Source organism: Rhinatrema bivittatum, chromosome 2 (assembly GCF_901001135.1).
Source record: "Rhinatrema bivittatum chromosome 2, aRhiBiv1.1, whole genome shotgun sequence".
Lineage (NCBI taxonomy): Eukaryota > Metazoa > Chordata > Amphibia > Gymnophiona > Rhinatrematidae > Rhinatrema > Rhinatrema bivittatum.
In genome coordinates, this window is record NC_042616.1 from 381,290,439 (window position 1) to 381,315,710 (window position 25,272).

The 25,272-nt window shown below is 45.3% G+C and overlaps 1 protein-coding gene across 1 annotated transcript in view; it reads right to left on the minus strand.

Annotated features, from left to right (window-relative positions):
* The window catches only part of GABBR2 (gamma-aminobutyric acid type B receptor subunit 2), a 2,655,237-nt gene extending 2,631,805 nt beyond the window's left edge, over positions 1-23,432 (minus strand). The window contains 2 exon segments of the mRNA XM_029587103.1: positions 23,051-23,278; positions 23,280-23,432. Coding sequence (XP_029442963.1) covers positions 23,051-23,278; positions 23,280-23,432 — 381 coding nt within the window.
* Between the last annotated feature and the right edge of the window lie 1,840 nt (positions 23,433-25,272).

Here is a 25,272-nt window from a genome sequence, read left to right on the forward strand (position 1 = left end):
GTGGGAACAAATATTCTCAGACATCTAATACATGACTGTAAAGAACTGGCTGGCCCAAATTACCTTAAGGAGTTAGCCATGGACAAAAATTGGGTAACTACATATCAGACCTATGTTTCTCATCAAAGTTCCAATCAAAGAGTTACTAGGCCAATGATGGCTAGACTGACCAGCACCAGACCAATAGTGTTCGAAAGGGATGAAGCGAAGGAAGTGGAATGCATTCTGAGAATGCCCAGACATGGTCAGAGTTTGTCCATATTGCTTGAGGCTTCAGAAAATTATCCTCTACCCGGAGGCTTACTAGTACAACCTCAACTCATCCGAACTGGCAGTAAGTCGCACACAAAGGCTAGGGTGCTATTGAAGAATATATCGGATTGTAGCATCAGTTTGCCTCCTAGAAGGACATTGGGTGTAGGTGAGCCAGTCGATATAGTGAGGACCATGAACGTTACAGGCTCGACCTATAAGGATGGTGCTAAACTAGAATCTATTGGAGAGGGTAACATGGAGTCTGAGAAGGTGTCGCTAGACTTCGGAGATTCTCCAATATCTGAAGAGTTTAAACAGCATATAGAAAAGAGAATTAATCAAGAGGCAAAAGGAGCATTTTCCTGTCATGACCTTGATATTGGATGTATTCCACGAATAATGCATAAAATCACCCTGTTGGATCCAACTCCATTTAAAGAGCGCACACGTCATGTATCCCCAGCTGACTTTGAGGATCTCAGGCAGCACCTGAAGGAGCTATTAGCCACAGGAGTGATTGAGGAGTCTGATAGCCCTTATGCTTCACCTGTGGTATTGGTTAGAAAGAAGAATGGTACCTTGAGGATGGTTGTTGATTATCGTAAATTGAACAACATAACCAGAAAAGACTCCTATCCGTTGCCTCGAATTGAGGAGACATTCACTCTCCTATCAGGTAGCAAGTGGTTCTCAGTACTAGATCTCAAGAGTGGGTACTATCAGATTGAGGTAGAAGAAATGGATAGGCCTAAAACTGCATTCACCACGCCCTTTGGAAACTGGCAGTTTAAGAGAATGGCTCAAGGACTGACAAATGCTCCAGCAAGTTTTCAAAGAATGATAGAGAAAGTAATGACTGATATTAATCTACATGAAGTTGTGGCCTTCTTGGATGATCTTATAATATTCTCGGACACACTGGAAGAGCATGAGGACCGATTGATGAGGGTGTTACAACGACTGTTGAAATGTGGATTGAAGCTCTCTCCATCTAAATGTAAATTCTTTCAGAAGTCAGTGAAATATTTGGGTCATCATATTTCAGAAAAGGGGGTGCTCCCCGATGAAGAGAAAATTTCAGCCATTACTAAGTGGCCACAACCTAAAAACATTAGAGAGCTGCGATCTTTTCTAGGATTTGCGGGCTATTACCGAAGATTCGTGAATCAATACTCACGCTTGGTGAAGCCGCTCAGTAATCTGTTGGTGGGACTAACAAACAGTCGAAAGGATAGGAAAGAAGCCCGGATTCAAAGTCAGCAGCTATTGGGTACGCGGTGGACCTCAGAATGTCAGAAAGCATTCGAAATTATAAAGGAAAAACTCACGGTTGCCCCTGTGTTGGCTTTCGCAAATTGGAAGCTACCTTATGTATTACACACTGATGCCAGCACTACAGGGCTAGGCGCTGCACTTTACCAAATTCAAGAAGGAAAACTGCGAGTGATTTCATATGCCAGTCGTGGGCTCACTAAAAGTGAACGGAATTACCCTATCCACAAATTGGAATTTTTAGCCCTTAAATGGGCAGTTTGTGAAAAATTTCATGATTATCTATATGGTGCAGAGTTTAAAGTAGTGACAGATAATAACCCTCTGACGTACGTCCTGACGACTGCTAAACTGGATGCCACAGGTCATCGATGGTTAGCATCCCTCTCCCTGTACAACTTTGACATCGGATACAAATCTGGTAAAGCCAATATAGATGCTGACGGGTTGTCTAGGAGACCACATGATCCTGAAGAAGATGATGAAGAATTTTTTAAATATGAGGAGAGGGTTGCCAAGATGCTATCTCGTGTGAAGACAGATCTAGAAGGAATGGACACTCTATCTAAGGTAATATGTAAGGCGGCATTCCAGAAGCATGATGTCTCTATTTTGACACATATTTCAGAAGATTCGGGAGACTACGACACTCCCATTACACCTCATTCTACTTCCAAGTTTGAGTGCAGCCCTGGTGCCTTGGTGGAAATCTTACCTGCAGGAGGAGATGCTGTTCCAGATGATTTTGATGACCCGGACCTGTGGCCTGGACAACCCACCCTACCTGGGTTTACCTTGGGTGACTGGAGAGTGTTCCAGAGGGAAGATCCATGTTTATCCCGAGTCATAATGATGCTGGAGAGAGGTGAGAAATTTGAAGATCGAGACAGGAATCGGGAGCATCCAGAATTGCGATTATTCTTCAGAGAATGGCAAAAACTATGTCTTCAAGAGGGAGTACTTTTCAGAAAAGTGATGAGGAGTGGAGGACCACACCAACAACTTGTGATTCCAAGAAAATATCGTCAGAGAGCTCTGGAGGGGGTACATGATGAAACTGGCCATCTGGGTTGTGAACGGACCTTGGACTTAGCACGTGCACGTTTTTATTGGCCGAGAATGGCACATGGGGTAGAGCAATGGGTGAAGACATGCGAAAGATGTGTGCGGAGAAAAGCTAGAGCAGAAAAAGCAGCCCCCTTGGTAAATATAAAAGCTTACGCCCCCATGGAGCTAGTTTGCATTGACTTCCTTACCTTAGAGCCTGACGACAAGGATACACGAAATGTTTTGGTAGTCACGGATCACTTTACTAAGTATGCTCAGGCATATCCCACTAGAGATCAGACTGCAATAACTGTTGCTGTTACCCTGTGGGAGAATTTCATCTGCCACTATGGATTTCCAAAACGAATCCATAGTGACCAAGGAGCCAATTTTGAATCTGAACTCATTTCAGAGCTATGTAGAATAGCAGGCACTAAATCCAGAACCACTCCATATCACCCTCGAGGAAATCCAGTAGAACGCTTCAATAGAACCTTAATAGAAATGTTGGGTACATTAGAGGATAAGCGTAAGGAACATTGGAGAAAATATGTTCGGCCACTAGTACATGCCTATAATTGTACTCGGAATGACAGTACTGGAATTTCTCCGTTTTTTCTCATGTTTGGAAGAGAACCTCGACTTCCAATAGACTTATGCTTCGGCATCAGTCCAGTGGGTCATAACGCTAAAACTCATCACCAATATGTACGAGAGTTACGTCAGAGGTTGAAGTATGCATACGAGCTGGCTACTCAGGAAGCTGAGAAACATCAACTAGCCAACAAACGCAGATGGGATGCGAAAGTAATGCCATCCTCAGTGGAAGAGGGTGATAGAGTATTGGTCAAGAATGTGAAGTTGAGGGGCAAGCACAAATTGGCTGATCGGTGGGAGTCTTCAGTGTATATTGTGGTAAAACAAATTGAAGGTATACCAGTCTATGTGGTGAAGCCAGAAACAGGGGATGGACCCGAAAGGACGTTACACAGGGATCTACTGCGCCCCTGTGGATTTATTTCTGGAAGAGAAGAGGCTGATATTCACTGTGAACCATTCAATAGTACCAAGCAATTGATGAAAAAGCAGAAGGAGGATGCTGAGGATAGTATGGATGGCTCTATCATGGAGAGCGGAAGTTCAGATCCAGCTGAACTGGAAGAGAGTCCAATTACTGGTGAAATTCAGTCAAATGGAACATTAAATCCTAATGCGGAGGAGTTTCATCCAGAGTCATGGGAAGAGGATCCTGTGGAAGTTAGTATACCAGTAAATCATAACAATTCATGCGATTTGAACAGCTCAGTCAATGAAGAACAGCGTGCATCCTCCTCGGGGAAGAGGAAAACTCTTGATGAATCAATGACCAAAATAGGACTTCTACCGTTACCTCAAAGATCGCAGAGACCAAGGAGACTGCCTAGTAGATTCGATGACTTTGAAGTGCAATTGCCCAAGGGGTTGCACAGCCACAACATATTGAGACAGTCATATTCAAGGAATCCATTGGAGACGTGTATATCCATGCAGCAACTAAGTAGTATGATGCAAGAGATATTGAGCAAACAAACAGAGTTAATATATAAGCTGTGGACATAAATACCTGCCGGGGACGTCAGGTTTTAGGAGGGGACCATGTAACATACCTCTAGGAACTAGGGCAGAGAAATGTTGAATCATCATTGTGACATGAAAAGACTGACAATAGAGTGCTGTCTCTTTAAGAGCTGAGGGGGGGGGAAAGGAGATTCAAAATTTGATTGTATTGAGCGTGTGCGAACAGATCACTGCTCAGCTTGAACAGAGTTCCTGCCCTGCTCTGAACTAATAAATATTATCTGTGCTGATTAAGGTGAGCAGCCCTCTATAATTGTATTCATGTGTAATGTATTTATGTTAGTTAACATTGTTTTGAGATGTATTGAAGTTGTTTTTTACTTTACCTAAAGAGATGTATAAAAATTTGATTGTATTGAGCGTGTGCGAACAGATCACTGCTCAGCTTGAACAGAGTTCCTGCCCTGCTCTGAACTAATAAATATTATCTGTGCTGATTAAGGTTCTCTTTTCTGGAACCCTGCTGTGGACGACTTGGGAGTAGTTGAACTGTGCCCTGTCAGGATTTGAAGCTCTTCTTTTGGATAGAGGCTGCTGTATTGTGGATTTGGCAGTTGAAGCAGCAGTACTGACGCCCTCTTCAGCTCTAAATTCAAATGGACACACAGTAGGATACAATCTGGGACTTTGCTTGTTCAGAGACTGCTTAAGGTCGGGTGCTATATCACATGCTGATTCTGGTTGAAATACTTAACATGAGTTTATGACAAAGTTGAGTTTTCTCTTGTACTATATACATGTGTTTATATGACAAATGCAGATGCTTAGGAAGTGAACAGATTTATTTCAGTCATTCATTCCAGTAAAGATAAAACTGTTACTCACTAAAGAGCGTGTGGATTCATTTCTGATACTGGGTTGGGAATCAAAGTGCAGGTTTCAGACACAAGGAGTCATAAAGAAAATTGAACTTTAAGGGTTACACATGATTCAAGGCGGAGGTTTGAGGGCAGAGCATTCCATTGGGTTGGGCCTGCAATTGAGAGGGCACGGTCTCTGGTTGAGGTAAGTCGGGCCCTTTTAAGGGGTGGGACTTGTAGGGTGAATTTATGGTTTGTTCTGGTGGGGCAGGCAGATTGAGTGAGGCGGAAAGGTTCACTGAGCCAGGTGGAGTTATAATTATATATAGCTTTATGTATGATGGTGAGTGCTTTGAAGAGTATGCGTGATGGGATAGGAAGCCAATGTAGGTCTTTTAGGATGGGGGTTATATGGTCTGTTTTTCTAGCATTGCTAATTAGCCTTGCTGTAGCATTTTGGAGGATCTGTAGGGGTTTAATGGTGGAGTAGGGGAGACCAAGGTAGAGCGAATTACAGTAGTCTAACTTGGATAACATAGTGGCTTGGATGACGGTTTTGAGGTCATGCGTGTGGAGTAGCGGCTTGAGCTTTTTTATGATGTTGAGTTTATAAAAGCCACCTTTGAGTACAGAGCTAATGTGCTTTTTTAGGTTCAGTAGTGGGTCGATTAGGACGCCGAGGTTCCGAACTGAGGGTTGTGATGTGAGAGAGAGGGCCATAGGGTCATTGGTGGGAATGGATTTGAGGGTCTGATGGTTGTGGATTAGTATGAGCTCTGTTTTGGACGAGTTGAGGGCTAGTTGCAGGAATGTGAGGAGGGAGTTGATGGACGTGAGGCAGTCCTCCCAGTAGCTTATAGTGGCAGCTAAAGATTCACGTAGGGGGATGATGATCTAAACATCGTCCGCATAAATGTAAAATTTGAGGCCAAGTTCAGTGAGGTGATGACAGAGGGGGAGGAGGTAGATGTTGAAAAGGGTAGAGGAGAGGGAGGAACCTTGGGGGACACCTTGGGAGAGGGAGAATATGCCATTAAAGCACTGACAGAAGTGGAAAAGAAATATTCAGAGTGTGAGAAATCCCTGCTAACACAGTATGGGCACTTCAACACTTTAGAATTTATGTGTAAGGGGAGAACCTAATTGTAGAGACTTGTCAACAGTCCATAAATTTTCTAGCCAGCTACCGAAACAAAGCCAGTCAGGTCTCTAGTAGCAAAATTGCTTCCTGGACTCTTGCTCTTCAAGGTTGGCCATTTGAAGTGTGATATGTCCAAGAACATAAAAGCATTGTGGCTCAAAATTTAGCTGAATTACACGATTGCACTGCTGAAGAAGAACCGGAGTTGATCTCAGAACCTGAGACTGAGATAACAGAACCCCATCATCATTACACCTATGACGAAGAACTGTGCAACCATTTTCCTAAAGCCTATGTTGACGGTTATGCTTTCTGCAGGAATGGTGACCTTGATTTAGTAGCCAGAGTAGGAATAGCTTGAGAGGAGAATTACCCATGTAGTCCCCTCAGCTATGCTCTGGGATACAAATCAAATCAGTATGCAGAGCTCACCGCAGCACTGATAGCTGTGCAAACCACTGTACAGCATGGTTTACAGACCATTTTAATCTGAACAGATCCTGACTATGTCAGACATAATTTCATGATACATCTGCCTAACTGGAAAGTGAATCAAATGCTCAAGCCTAAAGAAACCCGTCAAACACCGAGAATTGATTCTAGCCTTAGATCAGTTAGTGCAAGAAAAAGAAATGAGAATCTACTGGAAAAAGGTAAAAGGTTATCCAAAAGTCACAGATACCGACAAGGCAGGCAATGATCTTACAGACCAACTTGCCAAGGAGGGTGCCACATCATATAGGCTCTGGCAAATGAAGAAATCTCCCACAGTAGAAGTGAAGACAGTCACCAGAATCAAGCTAAACAGGCCGCTATTCCCACACCCTAATGGTGTAGTGAAATGCTTGCCTTTGGCCTAGTGAATGCCCAGAAAGGAGATCCTACCCTGGGAAAGTTCTATGCCTTCATTCAGTCTCCTGATGTGAATCCCCTCACCGAAGCAGATTGTCAGACAGACTCCTCTGTGCTTCCAGAAATCAGTTTCAGATAGTAAAAGACTTACTGATAAGGACCAGTAAGAAGGGAATCACACAATGGGTAGTCCATGATGCCCTGAAACAATTAGCATGATGCCCTGAAACAATTAGCATATTGGCCGCTAGGGATGTGCAGAGCAAAATTTTATGTTCATATTTTTTATGTCCGAAAGGGGGTCCCACTTGCGGCCAATATGGACATAAAAAAAATCCAATGAGTTGGGTATATGTACATATGTGCAAAAAAAAAATTTAAACCCCCTCACCCTCCTTAATCCCCCCCCCAGACTTACCACAACTCCCTGGTGATCGAGCGAGGAGTGAGGACGTCATTTCTGCAATCCTTGGCGAGAAGCATGTGACGTCGGTGGCACGTCGAGTGACGCGGCGTCACGTGATTCCCGGCGAGTTCGCGCCGGACGGCTCGTTCGGCCCAAAAAGAACTTTTGGCCAGCTTGGGGGGGCCTCCTGACCCCCTCAAGCTGGCCAAAAGTTCTTTTTGGGCCGAACGAGCCGTCCGGCGCGAACTTGCCGGGAATCACGTGGCGCCGCGTCACTCACGTGACGTCGCGTCTGAGTGACGCGGCGCCACGTGATTCCCGGCTCGTTCGCGCCGGACGGCTCGTTCGGCCCAAAAAGAACTTTTGGCCAGCTTGGGGGGGTCAGGAGGCCCCCCCAAGCTGGCCAAAAGTTCTTTTTGGGCCGAACGAGCCGTCCGGCGCGAACTTGCCGGGAATCACGTGACGTCGCGTCTGAGTGACGCGGCGCCACGTGATTCCCGGCAAGTTCGCGCCGGACGGCTCGTTCGGCCCAAAAAGAACTTTTGGCCAGCTTGGGGGGGCCTCCTGACCCCCCCAAGCTGGCCAAAAGTTCTTTTTGGGCCGAACGAGCCGTCCGGCGCGAACGAGCCGGGAATCACGTGACGCCGGCGTCACTCGACGTGCCGCCGACGTCACATGCTTCTCGCCAAGGATTGCAGAAATGGCGTCCTCACTCCTCGCTCCATCACCAGGGAGTTGTGGTAAGTCGGGGGGTGGGGGATTAAGGAGGGTGAGGGGGTTTATATTTTTATTTTGGCTCAACAATCGCGATTTCCCACATATCGAACATATCTATGTTCGATATGTGGGAAATCCGATCGTTTATGTCGAATCAATTTTTTAAGTAAAAAAAAAATATGAGTTGCGTTTTACTAATGCGGTCAATCCGAATGCACACCCCTATTGGCCGCACATGTACCAGAATATAAAATCATACCTGCTGCAGGTTCCAGCTCACTTCACCCGCACACACAGCACCCTTATGGACCCAAGATATTACCATGCCCTGGTCCGATATTCAAACAGATTGGGTTGGGCCTGTTGTCAGATCCTCCAGAGGTAACAAATATATGCTCACTGTGACCTGCCTGTTTACTAAGTGGGTAGAGTGCATACCTGCCCCTAACAACACTGCTAAGTAGGGATGTGAATCGTTTTTTGACGATTTAAAACCATCGTCAGATATATTTTAAATCGTCAAAAATCGTTAGAGCCGCGATACAATAACAATTCCCCCGATTTATCGTCAAAAAATCGTAAATTGGGGGAGGGCGGGAAAACCGGCACACCAAAACAACCCTAAAACCCACCCCGACCCTTTAAAACAAATCCCCCACCCTCCCGAACCCCCCCCAAAATGTTTTAAATTACCTGGGGTCCAGTGGGGGGGTCCCGGCGCGATCTCCCGCGATCTCCCGCTCTCGGGCCATGGCTGCGTTAATAGAAATGGCGCCGGTGGCCCTTTGCCCTTACCATATGACAGGGCAAAGTTAGCGCCGGTGCCATTTTGGTTCCTGACACCCGACGTCACGAGTGCAGGAGATCGCTCCCGGACCCCCGATGGAACCCCAGGGACTTTTGGCCAGCTTGGGGGGGCCTCCTGACCCCCACAAGACTTGCCAAAAGTCCAGCGGGGGTCCGGGAGCGACCTCCTGCACTCGCGCCGTATTGCCAATATTCAAAATGGTGCCGGCGCTACTTTTGCCCTCACTATGTCATACGACCCGTATGGTAAGGGCAAAGGGCCACCGACACCATTTCTATTAACGCAGCCGTGGCCCGAGAGCGGGAGATCGCGGGAGATCGTGCCGGGACCCCCCACTGGACCCCAGGTAATTTAAAACATTTTGGGGGGGTTCGGGAGGGTGGGGGATTTGTTTTAAAGGGTCGGGTGGGTTTTAGGGTTGTTTTGGTGTGCCGGTTTTCCCGCCCTCCCCCGATTTACGATTTTTAACGATTTAAAAAAACAAACAAACATGACGATCAGATTTCCCTCCCCCCCCCAGCCAAAATCGATCGTTAAGACGATCGATCACACGATTCACATCCCTACTGCTAAGACCACAGCCACCTTACTCTTGAATCACATATTCAGTCGTTGGGGTCTGCCTATGAAAGTAGACTCAAACCAAGGCCCACATTTTACTGAATAGGTAATTAAATACATGTAGAAACTGTTGGGTGTTAAAAGTAAGCTCCACATATCATATTACCCCCAGTCATCAGGACAAGTGAGTGAACACAGAAAACCATAATCAGCATTCTAAACAAGTATGTGTCCATATCAGGTAAGGATTGGGATATCAAATTACCCCTAGTGTTAATGGCTTTCCGAGCCACACCACACCATACTACGGAGTTCTCCCCATTTGAGATGATGGCAAGCAGAGAAGTGACCTTACCCATGCATTTGCTTTACAGGATGCAGGATGCTAATTTGGCTAGTCCTACAACCCCACATGAATATGTTACCTATCTGCGGGAACATTTGCAAAACACTGTTGCCTTTGCCCAAAAGAATTTGGAGACAAACGTCAGAGGTAGAAAAGCCTAATATGATTTAAAAGCTAACTCTAAAGAGTATAAAATTGGAGACAAGATCTTTTACCATGGTTATAGTAAAAACAAAGCAAAGAAAGCACATTTTTACCTAGCTGGAAAGGACCTTTTGTCATTGTGGATAAAGTCTCACCAGTCACGTATCTTATTCAAATTAAGACAAATCCTTATGGTCCTTAAATGGGTCCACATTAACCAGATCAGACCTTGTCACCCTCATAAATTTGTGGATCAAAGTGCTGTGTCCAATGACACCGACATTAACAATAAGGCAGAAGAGTTGTTCTCTACTGTTTTTTAGATAAAAAGCCAGTCCCTAAAGGCGATCATCCTAGTGCTGCTGGTGATAGAAGCAGAAGCTGCCAAGCTGGTCGAGCCATAATATAGGCATCCAGGACCTCACTCGCTCGCATCCACCCCATACAATCAAATAAACACTGAGCCATTCATTTGGGTAAAACAAGGCCGCAGCTTTAATCATCAAGTGGTCCGAGCCTACATTAACTCATTAACAATAACCTGGACTTTGGTATAGCAACCACCGCCCACCAGTCTATCCGCCACCTTCCGGCAAGATAGCTTAAACCAGCCCCTCGGCTCGCTCTTTGGCCTCCACCCACCAGGTTCCGACTCCCGCCACTCTCCTGCAAGGAGCCAACCTGGGTGGACTCCCGCCGCCAACCTGCCAGAAGTCTGGCCAAGCGGCCCCCGCCTCATCCAGCAAGGGGCCAGTCACTGCCAACAGCTCCAGTTGTCAACCACCGTCAGCTTTTACCAAAATCCAATTGACAACAATATAATTGAACCTTTATGGCTCGGACCAACCGCCCAAGTATTCCCCCCCCCCCCTTCTACCCCCAGCTGCGACAAACCCCCAAACCCCCACACAATACAAAACTATATAAAGCAAAAGGGTGGGTGGGAGGGTCGCGCGAAACAGCTGCCCTCCTACTCGATCCCAACGCCCGACTATCGCCCTGCTCCCGATCCTTGCCTTACACCCTTTCAAATTTTTGCCCCAGCCAATCAATGCCTTCCACGATCCCCCCCCTTGCTCCCTCCGCCAATCCCCTGATCCCACGATCTTAGCCCGCGCGCTCGCTCTACCACTCCATCCCCCCCCCCTCCCCTTTGAAACGTCACGCTACTGTCCTCAGCACGCTGCCTATTTTAACCACCCCCTTCCTTTCCCCCCCCCCCCCCCCGCTCGCGCCTGATCGCACCCGTCGCCTCAGTGGGCCTGTGCCCACATTACGCCGTCCGGCCGGACACAAGGTCCGACCGGTCTTCCAGGTCTTTCCTCCAGCATCATGATACACCCCTGGCATCCTCATTACACAGTCCCAGATCATCACGCAGAAAGTCTTTGTGTCGCTGGTCCCCCAACATGTGATCCTGAAATATTTTAACCTCACCAACATGCATTTGCCTGCAACTAAAGCTTGGTTCAAGGATCATCTGAAATATGCTACCCAGAACGTTCTGAACATTTTTAGCCAATTGGACAAAATTATGATCCAGTCCATTAAAAAAACATATAGGCTGTCTCAAATGTTTATTGGACTAATTGCTGGATTCATTATTTTTTCTGCCCTGGGTTCCCTCTTTGGTGCATCCATGTCCATTGCCAATGCAGTTTCTGTGAAAAATTTGCAGAACACTTTTAAAGATTTGCAGGACCATATGAAAAATATCTCTAAACAGATATGACACCAACAAGAACATTTAACTTCTCAACGTAAACCACGAAGTAACACTGTCACCTTGGTTAACCTACATTCTCAAGCAATTAAGCATAACCAAGAGGACTTTACCACCATTAAAACTGTGCTGAGCAAACACCAGACTTTTATCCAGCCCATTCAAGTGTTCACCAATGACTTGTTTAGAGAGCTGGACAACAGCATGAGTAACTTAATGAAAAGACAGATTCCAACCTATTTAGTCTCTACAGATGTCATTACAGATGCATTTGCTAAAATTACCCGGAACAACATTGAGCCGATCCAGGTCCAGATTGCTTATCATATGGATAATGCTATACTTCTGTATGTGGATATTGAGAATATGTGAACATTGTGTATGTTTTAAATTTGCCTTTCATTTTACCTGAGAATGTTTATCAATTGAAGCAAGTAATTAATGTAGGTACATGGACAAACAATGAATACCTATGTGTAGACATCCCTGCCCTTCTAGCCTATCAGAGTGACAACCTATGCCAACAAACAAAGGATATACATTGGTTGTGTCCTGGTAAGCCTTTTCTGAAGGATACTACAGAGGCTCTGTGTGGTTTGTCCTCGGACAACATTTGAGAGAAATGTAAGATTACCATGACAAAGTATGATGAATTCTCTGAAACCGAGGTTGCTGTTGTAAATTATGTTTGATTAGTTGCATCCCTCTGAATGAGCTTGAGATGTCTAACAAGTATGATGTTACCAGTAAGGTTCCCTTACCTAGTAATGTTTCTTTAGTCACAGAACCTAAGAACTCCATAGTTACTGCAGGGGGTGTGTCCTTATACTACTTAGAACCAGACCCAGTTCCCACAGAGGTAGAAATCTTAGATGAGTTTCAGGCCATGAAATCAACTTTGATGAAAACCTGGTATATCTTTTAGGCTACAAAGACTCTCACACTGTGGAACTGTCTGTAGATCAAGACACAGCAGAAATTGCTAATTACAATTATGATTCCAGAGATGAAGATATTTTGCAAACTGATTATATACTGTCTTATGCCTTACCTGCCTTAGCAATGGTGATCGTAGTCCACATTCTATTTTCAATCACCCTCTTTAACAGGGTAAGGACCCTGATGAGACACACATGGGAAAGGTCTCACTGTAAAGCTATGCGCTTGTTAAACCTCCCACAGCCCCCATCTCTGGAACTTTGTAAGGTACCAGATAGTCAGTGCTCACAGTTCATCACTTTCCAGACTAGGAAAGGAGGGTTGCACACACACACTCTATCTCAAGTCTAAGATGATATCTCTATCTCATATTTCTACAGAATGCACCACGTGAGAACTACATTATTTTCTTGCTTCTTATCATACCATAGATATCTTACCATAGATATTTCTTATTATTATTATTATCCATTTATTTTTATTCATTATACCTTTTACCTTTCCTCAACCTAATGATTATTGTATTCCTTATTATTCTATCTATTATTACATTATTACATTAATCCCATGCTATTATTACCATTATCATTCCTTATAAGCACTATGATTATTATTAATATTGCATTATTACTACCTCAGGTTGATGATCATGTTGGTGGTCATACATGTCAGACAGCTGAGGCCTGCATAGTAGCTGGTAGTTAGACTTAAGCAAGATAAGCTCCATTGCTGGCTCATCTCGCTTAAGAAGGGGGAAATGTAGGGTGATATCTCCTGATATCTCCTGTTTACCAATGATGCAAAATTATGAATTATGATAATGTACAGGCCAAACTCTGACAGGCCCAGATGCTGCTACAGCAAGAGAAGGAATTTACCCAGGTGAGCTTTAAACTGCATTGCATCAGTGGAAAAATGAAGACGCCTTGTCCTAATGAAAAGAAGGATGCCTTATCAGATGTGCCTGTTTGTCAATTCATGTACAAATAAAGAAACCAGACAGAAGAGACAATACAACTTAAGATCCTAAGCAAGTGTCAGGGACAAGCAAGCAAGCAGAGTGCAGAAGTTTATGAAGATCCCCACCTTTGTAAGGAAGAAGGGGGGGCAGCCTGAGACAATGCTAACACTCTGACATACAGCTTGGCATACAGCTGTGGCAGTTCTCCCCCCAAAGGAATGGATGGGGGGGACAAGGACCTGCAATGTGGCAGGTCCTTGTCCCCCCCTGCAATGTGGCAGGACACCTCCCAAAGTAATGGGGAGGGGGAAAAAGACCTGCAATGTGGCAAGAGACCCTCCACAAGGTTATGCATGAGCCTATGCATATTTATCAGCTGGGAAGTATAAAAGAGGGGAGGAAGGAAAGAAAAAAAAAAAGAAAAAAAGAATGGAACACCTGGGGGAGAGCAGCCCTGAAAGAAAGAAAAGAAGGCACAAATCCTGAACACCAACCCAGGGAGGAAACCCTAAGAATGAGAACCTGTGCAGAGGTGTCCCTGGAAGCGAAAGGAGGGTCCGAGGCTGATCAGATATCCCTGCTATCGAGAAGGGAGAAGACTAGGTGCAGCCAGGTGATCAGAGCGAGGAGATCCGGGCTCATATGCGGGAAGTGACATGGAGTCATAGACGGTGAAGGGTAAGAATCAGCCCATACAGCCGGCACGCACCAGAGCCAGAAGCTAGCCTCCTTCCTGCACAGCCTGCCCGTTCTGCCAGCAACTAGTCCTAGAAAAAAGCCTCTCCCTGCCCATGCTTTCCAGCTCTCCAGCCGGAACCTGCTTCAGAGGTGAACAGAGGTATCGCCTGAAAGTTGGAATCAGGGGTAAGTAATTTAGCCATAAGTATTAGTATCTTAGGCAGGCTAAAGTATATGGCATGTCTTGTTACCACCCATGATACAGAACTTTCTTTATGGAAAACTGCCACTTTGTGGCCAGGATGTTAGAGATAGTAATTGTTGTCATTTTCTAAATGCTATGTCATACCTAATCTGAGGAGAATACAAGTTGTCTTTTCCCTGACTTAGGATTGCAAGTAAGTTGGGAGGGTAGTTGGCAGTGTCTTGTAGCAGACAGATCCCTGCACCTCCTAACCTGCCTACAGGAAGTTGAGTACATCTTGCCAGATATATAAATTTTATATCTGTTGCTAGTATTGCACACAAATGAAACCAAAACTGTCTAGAATATCATACTTTCTCAACAGTTTAATAAGCATTTGGCATTTTTTAAAACAGTTCCTAAATTACCAGTCCCACTGTTCTTGATCTGTGCTCCTATAATAATAAGACTTTCAGCAAGACTCTTAACCAAAAACAGCCCTATACTAGGTGCCTTCGTACAGTTTGCCATCAAAAAGCTATGCTACCACTATCCAAATGTCAAAACAGCAAAGATACAGAATAATTAATGATCTCAGCAAAAACTAGTCATCTGTCAGCAGAAATGTTACCTGAAAGTTGACACTAGTACAGCTCCTTTTATACACCAGATGCCATTTACATGTACATATTAGCCTGAATAGCTGTGCAAAATAAATGTGCGGCCTCATTTCTGTTTCAATGAAGCACACAGCTCTGTATGCATATAAAATGCAATTTATTGCCATTATTAAGAGAAAACCTGAATTTCTATCTGCAAATACCAGAAAGCTACATGATATTTCTTTTTTCGTACATGTTTTCCAGCCGATTTGACCCCTACAGTTAGTAAGCACTAAATGGCATCCATTACTTTTTCAGATCAATCTCATTAGCAGATCCTGGGCAGTTTGATATAACAAAGCTACAGACTAACCTAAAAAATAATAATAATAATCCACTCTTGTGCTCTGTTTCTTCTTTTGAGTGCTGAAGGCAAAAGGATGCATTTTAAAAATGACTCAGCTATGCCACACCTTTTAAGACATCATTTATATATAGTCCACTTTTGAGTACCAGGAGAGAAAGAACAATCTGTGTAAATTACTGTAAATGAGAACCACCTTAGAAAGTATAATTCCTAGCAAAGTACTTCTTGAAATCTGTACTGAACCATTTTTATTGGATTCTAGACAATATAAGATTTATAAATATATAAATGTGTATGATGCAAGCTTCTGAAACATCATGTCAGAGTAAGATCTGAAAGGTACAATCTTGTTCAGGTTCTTTTTCCAATACATTTTTGAGTTAATAGTATTTAATGATCTTTTCCAGATCATCCATCAGCTTAAATAAAAACATGATGAAAGGACTAAATAGGCAGAACATAAGTCCGTTGTTAATGGCAACTGATACATTTTAGGACTGAAATAGATATATTTATTTTATGTATTTATTTAAAAGCATTTATGACCCGCACCTCCAAAACAAAGTCGGAGGCAGGTAACAAAACGACATGCATAAATTTGTTAAAAAGACAAAAACAAAAATACAAAAATGGAAACCAACAATGTACATGTATAAATCAAATCAATCCACCACAAGAGATCCATCATTGAGAGAGTAGTGGACAGATAAACTTATTCAATATTAGCAAAGGCAAGAATAAACCGATAGGTTTTTAGGAGTTTCTTAAATTCCTTTGTATCTGTGGTGAGTCTGATGTTACAAGGAAGGGAGAACCATAGAGTACGACCATAAATTGAGAAGGTGCGCTCAAATTGGAGAGGGAACATCTAAGAGGAACTGGCTGATGGAGTGTAAAGGACATGAGGAATTGTGACTTTGTAAAGTGGACTCTATTCAAGGAGCAGAAATATTGTGAAGCAGATTATGAATAATTATAGCGTACTGATTGTGGTATAAGATTGCTACAAATGAAATGCTTTAAGTATTGGCGTAATATGTTCATGTATCTTTGTGCCCATTAATAAACAGATGTTTTCATTCAGGACAAAACAATACATAATTCTATTCACTACCATTTTATTGGCATTCATGTTCTTTTAGTGATTATCCAGTACCTGAAACCAATCATGATCATGTTCTTTTAAAACACTAAAACACATAGCAAAATGACACAATGACAAATTTTCTCAGTACTTGTTATCCTTGGTGGCTTTTCTCTTCCCATGCTCAGAATATTCCAAACCCAAAGATGACCCGAAAAATTAATATTCTGAGCAAAACAGAGAGTATGGTGTATGAGTAATAGAGAAGCTCAAGAGTCATCATATGAAAATCTTTTATGGAATAACCATTCCACAGACTTCTAGGAAGCATTACATCAACTTTCAGGGAGATATGAAGTCCTTTATCTGAAATTAGAACTTTAACCATTGCTCTGCACTAGAAATGCAGAAATGCAACAAACCATCTCTGGCCAATCCAATTAATTATAATCAATCCCACAATCAGAAACTCGAGCTTCTTTCATAGTGATCAATGACACCACAAAGACACTATAACAGTATAGTTGGCCCCAAATAGCTTCACAAAAAAAAGACACATTAGAAAACAACATGTCATCTGTAAACAAAACCTGCATACTTTGTCACATTAGCAAAATATAGAATGGTTTTCCATTAGATGTACACTGTTTATTAATGAGGACAGGACAGCTATTTCCATCTTCAACTCCAGGATTCCCCTGATGTGAATTATAGACGTTTTTCTGTACTCATGAGCAAAATCTTTATCCAATTGTTACCTTTTCATATTATGTCTGTCCGTGTAATCACCAGCTGTATAACTGAAATAGTCCTTCTGATATACATAATATGAAGCACTGCTACAAATGCATCACACTATAAACCTGTGTGCTGTGTGTTGTCGATGGAGGAAAGATCTTACTGTTATTTTTTTACATGATTAACAGAGTGCAATTTAGCAGCAGTAAACTCCTTTACCAGGTTTGCCTTGGAAATGGATTTCATCTCCTCTAGCACACGAAATTACTGCCATCTTCAGGTGCATGCTCAATCAGCAGGTTTTCTTACACATTTAATCCAATTGTCACTAAAATCAATAAGAAACCAGTAAAATATGTCCCCTGACCAGGGCCGGTGCAAGGGGATTTGGCGCCCTAGGCGAGCCTTTCTTCCTTGCGCCCCCCCCCCCCCCCGGTCTCGGCCCCGACTCCTACCTCATTCTCAATCACGCCCACTGACTGGGGTTTTCTGGGTCGCGAGCAGATTGGGCACTGCTTGCGGCCCGCCAAATCTCCACTCCTCTTTGCCACCACTTGCGGCCCCATATGGCTCGCACCCAGTGGCGCACCAAGGGTCTCCAGCACCCGAGGGCTAATGCATTTGTGTGCCACAGAAAATCAGTGGCATCTCTAGACAGAAGAATTTGTTTTGGGTTGGGGGGAGCCAAAATGACATTTCTTCATCACACCCACCTCTATAGCATGGATCCTGCTTTAAAATTGGTTATAAAAAAAAGTGTTGTTAAAAAAAGTCCAAAGGGTCCTCTGCATTATTTTAAAAAGCTGGCCAGTTTCACACTTCTAGTAAAACTACTATAAAATTATTTGATAGCCTCATTCAACTAATTCTATATGGATTATGAGAGTGAAGTCTGGAATTTATAGGAAGGGACAGAATGTCAATATAAATCCTGCACCTCCAGTTCTGTAACTCTGTGCATCCACTGAAATTCCCCCAAACAATGGAGCTTGGATGTTTCCGTTACAGCTCATCATACTAAAAGATATTTTCAAATTCTGGTGTCACCTCACAGTAACAGCAGCACAAACACCTTCCACTGCCAGACACATTGTGAACTAACACAAAACCTCGCAAAAAAAAGACACTCAAAATCTATACTGCAATCCCATCATAACATAACAGTAATAACACCAAGGACTCAAACAACAATAACCCTACCTGTGAATAAGCAAGGGTAAATATTACACTGGGTCCTAGAATACCAATACACCACCTACTGAGGAAACAAAACAAACCCAATTGCTATAGATCCCTATTCAGACACTACATGCTAGCAGAATCTCTCATCATGGTCACACACACAGAGCAGAGACAGACCCTAACCAAATACAGAATACAAAATAAAGGAGCACAAATTAGACAAAAACTGGAATGGAAACCCCAAGAAGTCAGACTCTGTGTATTAGCAATGGAAAAACAGAACAACCATTCCTCATAAAACAAATAAAATAAAGAAACAAAGCATCAGTTATAATAGTAAAACCATACTAATAAAATATTTTAAAACTACTGATAAATAGAATTTCTATTAATTAAAATCATATACATTTTTTACAATTTCCCAAACACCAATAAATATTTCAAAACAGTACATATATCAAATAACACACAATAATTAAAATTAATAAGGATTTTAAAAAGCCCCTGCTGTCCATACATGGGAGCTCTTGATTTCCAGTCACCCTGATATTGTCGAGGATTAGGAGGTTATCCTCTCTCTCTCACACATACTCACATGTCCATTCTCTCTCACACATACACTGTCACATACATACACATTCATGCTCTTATACCCACCATAACCTCTCGCTCTCACAGACACTGACACACTCAGGCTCTAAGGCACTCTCTCCCCCCCCCCACACAAACTTTTACTCCCCTGGATTTTCTCATACACACTCATGCTCTCACTCTCACTGGCTCCCTCACATACACACAAACACACACTCCCAGGCAAGCTCCCACTCGTTCTCACACACACACACACAGGCAAGCTCCTAGTCATTCTCACACTGAACCCCAGGCAGGCTCCCATTCATTTTCACACCACTCCCTCCCCATCCCCCAGGCATGCACACATTCATTCTCACACACACAGACCCCCAGGCAGGCACCAATTTATTCTCACACACACCCATACACCACAAACAGGCAGGCACCTATTCTCACACATACAAACCCCAGGAAGACACCCATACATTCTCATGCACTGACACACCCTCAGGCAGGCACCCATGCATTCACACACATACACCCCCAGGCAGACTCCCATTCATACACATGCACACACTAAAGGCAGAGACCCCCTCTCTTTCTTTTGCCAGCAACCTCAGAGCCTCTCTCATTCTTCTGCTGCCACTGTCACTGCCGCTGTATGGCTATTGCGGAGGTGCTGATTGCTGCTATTGGCACTGAAGCCCATTCTGCTGCCTCCTCTGTGCAGGCCCCATGGGCTTCCAGTTCCTCTATGCTGATCTTGTACATTGTGAGATCCGCATAGAGAAAGTGCTACTCTTGCACATTCCCAAAGATTACATGTTCCAATCAGTAAAAAGTAATTTATTTCTTTTTACATTTGCTGTCTGATCTTAGTTTTCTAATCGGTTGGTCACAGGCTTTTTTTTTTCCACCTTCCCTTTCTTACTTTTTTGCCAATTCCTTTTATAACATATTTATTTTCTCTCCATCTGTCTGCTTCCCTCAAACACACGGTCAGGTTCTCATTCTCACATGCTTTCTCTCTCTCACATACACAGGCACTCATTCTCACATGCTGTCCCTCATACAATCATTTATACACAGTCTCTCTCTTGCACATGCTGTCTAACTCTCACTCCCACATGCTGTCTTGCTCAAGCACAAGTTCTCACTGTCACATGCTCTCTCTCATACAATCATTCCTACACACAGCGCTCTCACTGTCACATGCTGACTCACACACACAGGCTCTCTCTCACTCCCACATGCTGTCCTGCTCAAGCACAGGCTCTCACTGTTCACATGCTCTCTCTCATACAATTCATTCCTACACACGGGCTCTCACTGTCACATGCTGACTCACAACCACACACCACCGGCTCTCTCTCACTCCCACATGCTGTCTTGCTCAAGCACAGGCTCTCACTACCACATTGCTGTCTCTCACACACACAAAGGCTCTCCCATGCTGTCTCTGCAAACATTCAGGTCTTCACTCCCCACACACACACACAGTCTCTCAACTCATCTCATGCATCGCACACTACACACTATACAAACCCCTCAAGTCTCTCTCTCACCTCTGGGCCTCCTCTTCACGGGCCACTGCAGGATGGGCTCTGCAGCGGCCCCGGTCTTCTCGAGCCGCGCTGATCCTCTTCTGAACGTGGCAGACTGCTCCTCCCCTTCCGGCACACGGCCTGATGCTCCTCCTCTTTCCTGCCCGCGCGGCTCCGGCAACATTTTTCTTTCCGGGCCGCACGGGCAGGAAGGAGGAGAAGTTCCTGCATTGGCTGATGCTCTCCTCCCTTCCTGCCCGCGCGGCTCCGGCAGGAAGGAGGAGAAGTTCCTGCATTGGCTGATGCCTCCTCCTCCTTCCTGCCCGCGCGGCTCCGGCAACATTTTTTTCTTCCGGGGCCGCGCAGGCAGGAAGGAGGAGGAGCACCAGCATGTTTAGACGCAACTGTACCACGGCCCTGCGATCTTCTTGCTGTGTGTATCTGCCATTGGGATGATGTCCACCGGCGGCCATTGGCCGTCAGCGGCTCGGCGCCCCCTAATGCTCAGCGCCCTAGGCGATCGCCTAGTTCGCCTAGTGCTTCGCCGGCCCTGCCCCTGACCATCATCAATAACCCCTCAATGAAAGCTAAACTATTTTTAAAAATTGGACCTGGGGCCCACTGTTGGCTCAGTGGCAGTGCTGTGGACCTGGGGCCCGCTGGTGGCTCAGTGGCAGTGCTGTGGACCTGGGGCCTGCCTGGTGGCTCAGTAGCAGTGCTGTGGACCTGGGGTCCTGCCTGGTGGCTCAGTAGCAATGCTGTGCACTTGCCATGTGGAGGAACCTGGGTTTGATGCTCAGGTCTGGGTTGGCTGGGACTGGAGATGCTGCACAGGCAGTGTTCACAGCCCTTAGGAAGAGAGATCCCAGTCATTGCACAATGGTGACACCTAGTGCTTGGATATAAGACCCTTGATTTTAGGGTTCTGCAAAAAACATGCATGACCCCCAGACACTGTCACTGCAGCTGACTGGAAAAATAAAAGTTAGAAGAAGGGATATAAAATGGGGGGGGATTCCCAGGAAGTTTTTTTATTTATTTATTTTTTAAGTTGGGAATAAAGGTTTTAAAAAATGTGGTCTTGCAATAAAAACATATATACTAGTTCAGAAACTCAAAATCAAAGACAACAAAAAATGTTTCATACTTCTTACTCTGCCTCATACATTACCCTTTTCAATATCCTTGGAGCAGATTACTTGTCCAATGCTACAGAAATCATGTATAGCACAAACTTTACTAAGCAGGAGGAGCCGCTTGGGAAATGTGCATGACTTTTTCCCATCAGAGAACCTAGGATTTATCAGTCCCACCAATCCCATCCCTAATATCTTGAAATTAATGCTGTTTTCAAAAGTATTCTTAAAAATTTAAAATTCAGCTACTGAAATGCATACACTTAAGGGAAAACAATCTCTGCAGGCTTGGTAGAACTGTATAATCATTAGAAACATATTTTATTCTCCTTTTGAATCACTCCAAATACCAAAAGGACAAATCAGTTATACTTCCACAGGAATAGATCAGGAAGAACAAATTAGATCCCTGGGACATTTTTTTCACATATCCTGATTAGTATTCACTACCTAAGCACACCTCAGGAAGGATAGATCTCCCTCTTAGCAGTATGCAAGTTATGATGTGAAGCTGAAATGTTGCAAACCCCACAAATTCTCGATCAAGCCTCTTCCAAACTATTAGCAAAGTACTGCATAATAAAATAAATTCAGGTTTCACTGCCCGCTCACTGAAAAAAATAAAAACAGGCAAACTAAATAGCTCTTACGTGCATCTGTTGCTTAATAACTTCACTAGGCTACAAAGGGGGATGCAAGAGTGCTAACCTACAGATGAGGCTTCCCAATGAAGGCAATTATGCACAAAAAGGATGACGATTTTGTTTTTTTAGGAATAAACGTGGGCCAGACAATAAAGGGACCTCACCGCATTCTCCTGACATCGGACAACAGCCCGGGAAGGTAAACAAGCACCTATGCAGCAGAACGCTGTTGTCCTCTGAAATAACAAGCAGGGCTGCATGTCTGCTTCCTTGCCACCCCCAGCATCTCTTCTCATGATCCCGGACGTGTTAGTTGCATCTCGGAAATCAAATATGTGTTGTAAAAAAGAAACAACCACCTATAGTCCGAGCATCTCCAGCAAAATAGTCAAAACCTTTTTTTTTCTATTTAGCAAGTCAGACTATAGAGGGTAATAAATAGCAATCAACTGCATTCACATCTACTCTGCGACTTTGATTCCCCTCAGTCGGAAAAGCATTATCAGCAACTGGGACATTTTTCTAAAAAAATAAAAAATAAATCTATTTTCAGTGCAAATCCGGCTTAGCACCCATGAAATTCCAATGTGTAGCAAACAAAAAAAAGGTTGGGGGGATGAAGGGGACTAGAATAAGAGATGGGAGCAATTTTTTATTCTCCATAAAAGTACATTGGAAAACAGTGGGGCACAGCAGTAAAGGGAAGGCTGATGAAAAAGCTGAGCTTACCGCGGTATCGTAGAGCCGCAGGTCCAGGAAGTAGGGCTGCAGCAGGGACTCGTTGCGGATCTGGTCGATGGCCAGCTGCACGGCAGGCAGGATGCCCGGCCCGATGCTACCCTTCGCCACCGTCTCGCTGAGCGGCATCAAGCCCATGATGGAGAGCGGGTGCCGTTGGAGGGCAACCCGGACCGTTGTGCCCCTGCCACCCGAGCCCCGAGCCAAGCCCGGCCCCAAAGCCCAAGCCCAACACCAGCAGCAGGCAGCGAGGAGGCAGCAGCAGCAGCGCCGCCGCCGCCGCGCCCGGGGGCTCCCCAGTCGCCCGCCGCCCCTTCCCCGGCCACTGCGGCGCCGGATCGGGGCTTGTCAGGTTTCCTCGGGGTCGAGCCATACCGGGGTGTGCGGCGGGAGAGGCGAGGCGGCAGGGCTCACTCGGCTCGCATGGCGCCGGGCACCATGCACCGCCGGCCGGGCAAGAGGAGGAGGAGGAGGAGATCCAAAGCAAAATCTCCCGGCGGCCGACTTCCCCCCTTCCCTCTTTAGAGGCGCAGGGTCTCCCCCTCCACCACCACCTCTCTCTTCCTCGCAAGTCCCTCCTCTTCCTCCTCCGCGGTTCCCCCTGCTGCTGCAGTCGCAGATATTAAAGACAATTCACAGTGGCGAGAGATAGAGGGAGGAGAGGAAAGTGCCGGCGGCGGCTGCTCCTCCTCAGCTCTCGGCTTTTTGTCAGTCTCCAGTCACAGCGGCCCACGGCCAACAACAACATCAAAATCCAGATATGTGTGTTGTAGATTCCTCGGGGGAAGGGATACAAAGAAAACGACCCCAACGGACCAGCAGTGGGCGATGAAGCGGGTGAGGAGGAGAGGCAGGGGATGGGAAGGAGTCCCTCCATAATGCCCCCGCTGGGCCGTGCTGCAACAAACCTGTCGCCCGCTTCGCTTTAATCAGAAAACAGCAGCAGCAGCTCCCCCGGATCAGATAGGTCGGGGAAGTGCCACCTCCCAGTTGCCACAGGCTGCTGTGACTTCCTGAAGGTTTGAGGCGAGGGATTTCCGCGGCTGTGCGAGCAGCGGAGCTACAGGATGCAGGAGAGAAGCGCCAGGAGCCCGCGGGAGGGGGGAACAGCAATCTAGAGAGGAGGGGAGGGCGAGCTGCATGTATGTGAGGAGGAGGAGGAGGGGGAGAGAGATGGTTAAGAAATGGTGCCGGGAGATGTGAAAAACTGTATGTCACTGAGGCAATGATTCGGGAGCCGAGATTTATTTTATTTCTATTTTTTCTGATGAAGAGTCATGGGACCAAGTGAAAGCGTTTTGTACATGGAGATGTGGTTTGATTTGAACAAGTTTGTTTCCTTGCAGGGATTGCCCGCTTTGAAGCCAGATAAAGGAACCAGTTTAACCGTTCAATATCTAAAACGAAGAAAGCCCTCGCCGCACCTTTTGCCTGTTCTCTGCTCTAACAAGGCGCTGCCAAAGCCAGGGATAGGGCTGCCCGGCGTACAAAGAGGGGGTTCATTATACAGTAGGGTTGAGCTCGAGCGGGCTGCTGTGAAACCTCAGCATGCCTTGAAACTGGGATCCAGAGGAATAAGAACAGTCGGTGCTTTCCAGACCAAGCACGAAAAAAGCGTTGGAGGCCGAGGAGCGCCCACGGACCTGCTCCTGCGCAGGCGAGCAGCGCCCGCACTCTGGCCACACGCATCCGTGCACAGGCAGACTGCCTGCCTGCAGAAAATACTCCTGCATCTACGTGCGCACAGGCAGTCTGCAAGCGCCCGAACGGTACCCGCTCCAAGTCCGCGCCGCTAACGGAGGAGACTGCTTAGTATTCGCAATACAGACTACCATTCACGCCGGGGTCTGAGGCAACCTAAACATCCGGGGGTAGGGGGGCCTGCCGCTCATTCATTGATCTTGCCATGCCCTCACTGAAATTCGTAATGGAACTTGCAGCAGTGAAAGTTAAGTGTAATATCCTGACAAGAGGCTGCATTACTGAACTTTGTCTGCCAATAGAATTGCACAGTGAGAGCGCCAGAGGCAGCAGCATGTATTCTCCGAGCAGAACAGTAGCTGGCATCTTTCTGCTTGCAATTCAAAGCACATTTTCTGTGTGCTAGATTTGTTGCAGATGCAGCAAGGAGTTCTGAACACAGAAACAGGCCGATGCAATATCGGATGCTCAGGTCAGCAGTTAGCATGCACTAGATACCTCCAATACAATAA